The sequence below is a fragment of the Austrofundulus limnaeus genome, unplaced genomic scaffold (assembly GCF_001266775.1).
Source record: "Austrofundulus limnaeus strain Quisiro unplaced genomic scaffold, Austrofundulus_limnaeus-1.0 Scaffold2665, whole genome shotgun sequence".
Lineage (NCBI taxonomy): Eukaryota > Metazoa > Chordata > Actinopteri > Cyprinodontiformes > Rivulidae > Austrofundulus > Austrofundulus limnaeus.
In genome coordinates, this window is record NW_013955067.1 from 6285 (window position 1) to 7810 (window position 1526).

Consider the following 1526-nt stretch of genomic DNA (forward strand, 5'->3'; position numbering starts at 1 on the left):
GTGTGTGTGTGTGTGTGTGTGTGTGTGTGTGTGTGTGTGTGAACTCTGAGTTGTCATGAGTCAGGGGAGGACAAACATCTTACCTTCAGAGTTCTGACGAGACGCTGCTCCTCGGATCCTGAAAGCCTGCCTGGTTCTGCTGCGTTCTCCGAAGCTCCAGCTCTTTGGAACCTTGTTTGGACTCTCCTCTGGATTTGGTTCCATGCTGGGAGATCTTCTCAAGGCCTGGACTCCTCCTGGGATTCCAGGAAGTCCAGGACTAACACCCATTCCAGGAGTAACTCCACCTGGAGGAGCCGCTGCAGATATGGAGAAGAAAGCATGAGAGTCCATTTCTCCTTGGTGGTCCTCATCTGACCGATGGTCTGAGCCTCATTCTGGCTTTGCTTCTGTCTGATAAAGAACTGACTCTCAGATCCAAAACAAACCAGATCAGATCCTCTGACTTCTGTCTGCTCACCACATGGATGTGATCTGTAGATGTTTACAGCAGCATGACTGTGGTTCTGACACCCACCGTGCTGAGGAGAACCTTTTCCTTTGGTTCCTGAGCTGCGTGGAGATGAGAAGACCCGCTCCTTCAGACTGACCTTCTGACTGCAGGAAGGACAGGAAAAGTTCAGACCCATTAATGCTGAGGTTCTGCACATGTCATCAGAGTGCAGAAACATCTCAGATCAGGTAGAAAAACTACAAGCTGACCTCGGTGATGGTTCTGGCTGGACGTCCTTCCTGCAGACACAAACACACTTAGTGGTTCTTTTATTGGTCTGAACACAAGAAAAAACCTACAACATTTAAACAACATCGACTCAAATTCTAATGTCTGACTCTACAGATTCATCTGAGCCCAGAGGTCCTGTGAGACCTGGTTCAGAACCTCCTCATCCTGGTCCTTCTCCTCTGGGACACTTTGATTCTCACAGCAAATCTCTGACAGACCTGAAAGAAAGTCCTGATTTGTTCTTCAGGTTCCTGAGTAAGTCCAGCTGATTGAGAGGAGGAATCAACCTGCAGACACACACAGACACACACACAGACACACACAGACACACACAGACAGGCTGATGATCAAACAGCAGCAGGATCCATGGGAACAGATGAGACAGGTAAAAGCTCACCTGTACATGGGGACAGAGACAGTCCTTTCGTAGTAATCCCAGGTTGAAGTCAGGTCTGTTCGGCTCAGGTTGGTGGCGTAAACCCTCCAGGCCGCCTGCAGAAGCAGCCAATCACGTGTCAGGAACCAGTTAGCCAACAAAGACAAACACATGAAGCATCTGCTGGTTTTATTCACGAGTGTTTTCACAGCTGCACAACAGGTCCGGATCAGTGCTGGAAACAAACCGGTTCGTTTGGACCGGATTGAATGTGTCAGGTCTGAATCCACCCTGAGTGTTAGCTGCTGACCCTGCTGCTGCTGGCCCTGCTGCTGACCCTGCTGCTGACCCTGCTGCTGCTGGCCCTGCTGCTGACCCTGCTGCTGACCCTGCTGCTGCTGACCCTGCTGCTGCTGCTGCTGCTGA

At 50.7% G+C, this 1526-nt stretch overlaps 1 protein-coding gene across 1 annotated transcript in view; it reads right to left on the reverse strand.

The window, feature by feature from the left end:
- LOC106511305 (potassium voltage-gated channel subfamily KQT member 2) overlaps positions 1-1526 on the reverse strand; it is a gene marked incomplete at its 3' end in the record, with an annotated part of 12279 nt that overhangs the window by 4400 nt on the left and 6353 nt on the right. The window contains 5 exon segments of the mRNA XM_014000056.1: positions 84-299; positions 518-597; positions 703-732; positions 943-1011; positions 1122-1216. Coding sequence (XP_013855510.1) covers positions 84-299; positions 518-597; positions 703-732; positions 943-1011; positions 1122-1216 — 490 coding nt within the window.